The following is a 2,427-nucleotide window of genomic DNA, read 5'->3' as shown; positions in this document are numbered from 1 at the left end:
CAAATGTTTGTTGAAAATCTTATTGGGAGAAACGACACATGCAGTTCATTTTACTTTGATTTTATAGTAGATGAAAACAAGTGCCACATTTGGAGTGTTTTGGGCGGATCCGATCCGCATAAAGAACTACATCTTTGTTCGGTGAGGTTTTATCAAAGAGATGCTACATATGGAACAAACAAGTACGATATGGTGTTTGTGCCTTTCACAGGAGTTGATCACCACAAAAGGTGCATAACGTTTGGAGCTGGGTTGATAGGTGATGAAAGTATTGAGTGTTATACATGGCTGTTCAAGACATTTTTGGAAGCAATGGGCGGGTGCCAACCGAGAATTATAATTACCGATCGGGACAAATCAATGAAGTCGGTAGTCCGGAAGTGTTTAAGGAGTCAACACACAGATGTGTGTGCATGTGGCACATAATGAAGAAACTAAGAGAGAAAGTCAGTTATCAACTGTTTCAAGATGAGGATTTTAAGACCAGGCTCAATAGGTGTGTTTGGAACAACCAACTTGAGCCTAATGAATTCGAAGAACAATGGGGGAAGATAATGACTGATTATCAACTTGTAGAACACGAGTGGTTTTCAGATTTGTACGATCTCAGGGAACAGTGGATCCCTGCCTATTTTAAAGATGTTTCAATGTCTGGCTTGATGAGGGTTACTTCTAGGTCTGAGAGTGAAAACAGTTTCTTTGACAGGTTCCTCACACCTCATTTGACCCTTATTGAGTTTTGGGTGTGCTATGAGAGTGCCTTGGAAGCACAAAGACACAAGCAGTCCAAATTGAACAGTGACAACAAACACTCTGAAATCCCACGGAAAATAAAGTCAAACCTTGAAGTCCATGCTTTTGAAATGTATTCGCACAACATTTTCAAAGACTTCCAAACAGAATTGGTTGCAGCTTTGTCTGATTTCCGTTTTAAAGATGTGGAGAAGATTGATGAGACAAAAATATATATTCTAACAGACTTGCAGATGCCAAATAAGTCATGGAACATAGCATATTCACCAGATAACATGGAGATTACTTGTTCCTGTTCTATGTTTCAGAGAATGGGCTTGTTGTGCAGGCACTGCCTTTGGATTCTACACAACCAAGATTTTCAGAAAATACCAGAACGGTACATAATGCAAAGATGGACAAAAGCTGCAATGAGTAAGCCTGTCTTTGATAAAGATGGCAAACTGATAGATGTCTCTCAAAAGTTTTCTGACCGGAAAAGTTTGAGTACTGAGCTGTGGCAAGAGGTTTATTCTTGTGTCAGCGTAGCTGAGTGTGATGATAATGACATGAAGCTTTTGATTGAAACACTGAGAGATATTAGATTGGATATGATTAGTAACAGAAGTGTACCAGCAAAGAAGTAAGACAAGATGAAAGAAATAGAAAAGTACGTGGGCTGCAAAATACCTCAGAAGTTGGTGATTCATGTTCCTAAAAAATATAAAAACAAGGGTAGGACCAAGGGTAAGAGAATTGAATCACAAATGTTAAAAGCCCTAAAGAAGAGAGGAAAAGAGAAGAGGTACTGCAAAACATGTGGCCGCCAAGGACACAACTCTAGGACTTGCAAAGAAACAAACTATCTAACAGGTATGTATAATTTGGTTTCTTGTTAAAGCATATTACATTAATGTTAAATAATTATTAAATTATACAAGCATAGCGCATAGTGTTTACCTTCCAAAATCATCAATCTTATATGGAGGCACATAAGCTCTTTGTGCAATGAACATTATGGTTGTTCAAGGCACTGAGATGAGAATTTCAAAGAATGTATATTTGGTTAACATTAAATTTATTATCAATTTAGTTGTTCATTTTGGCCATTTTCTCCTTATAAAATCTGATATTTAATTTACATTTTGTTGCATATTCACCAAATACTACCATGAAGATGACGACGATGAAGGAGATGAATCTGATGATGTGGAGGACGACGATGAAGAAGATGAATCTGATAACGAAGTGGAAGGTGCAAATTTTTCATTCAAGGATAGACATCCATAATATACACTACGAGAACATTCTTAAAGGCTTGTATGCACAATTCGATTTTACTGCCAAAGTACATTACTCTTATAGGGAAATTATATTATATTTGTATTAAAGGATCATTATTGTTGTTTTGCAAGGAACATTCTTAAAGGCTTGTATGTACATTACTCTTATAGCCATAATACATTACTCTTATAGCCAAAGTATATTACATTTGTATTAAAGGTTCATTATTGTTGTTCTGCAAGGAACATTCTTAAAGGCTTGTATGTACATTACTCTTATAGCCAAAGTACATTACTCTTATAGCCAAAGTATATTACATTTGTACTAAAGGTTCATTATTGTTGTTCTGCAGGGACATCATCAACTTGATTAGAATTGTTTTCCCAGAGTACAATAATTTTAAGGCGTTTT

The 2,427-nt window shown here is 36.2% G+C and overlaps 1 protein-coding gene across 1 annotated transcript; it reads left to right on the top strand.

The window, feature by feature from the left end:
- Window positions 1–284: 284 nt before the first annotated feature.
- On the top strand, window positions 285–1,379 carry LOC141641117 (protein FAR-RED IMPAIRED RESPONSE 1-like). The gene has a single exon (XM_074449794.1). It carries the CDS (start codon window positions 285–287, stop codon window positions 1,377–1,379), a length of 1,095 nt encoding a protein of 364 aa, XP_074305895.1.
- The last annotated feature ends 1,048 nt before the right edge of the window (window positions 1,380–2,427 follow it).

The sequence above is a fragment of the Silene latifolia genome, chromosome 2, assembly GCF_048544455.1.
Source record: "Silene latifolia isolate original U9 population chromosome 2, ASM4854445v1, whole genome shotgun sequence".
Taxonomy (NCBI): Eukaryota; Viridiplantae; Streptophyta; class Magnoliopsida; order Caryophyllales; family Caryophyllaceae; genus Silene; species Silene latifolia.
This window is presented reverse-complemented; position numbering and strand designations above follow the sequence as displayed.

What these genes read in the sequence shown, in the direction of transcription:
- LOC141641117 (XM_074449794.1), top strand. Translation starts at nt 285, where the DNA reads ATGGCTGTTCAAGACATTTTTGGAAGCAATGGGCGGGTGCCAACCGAG.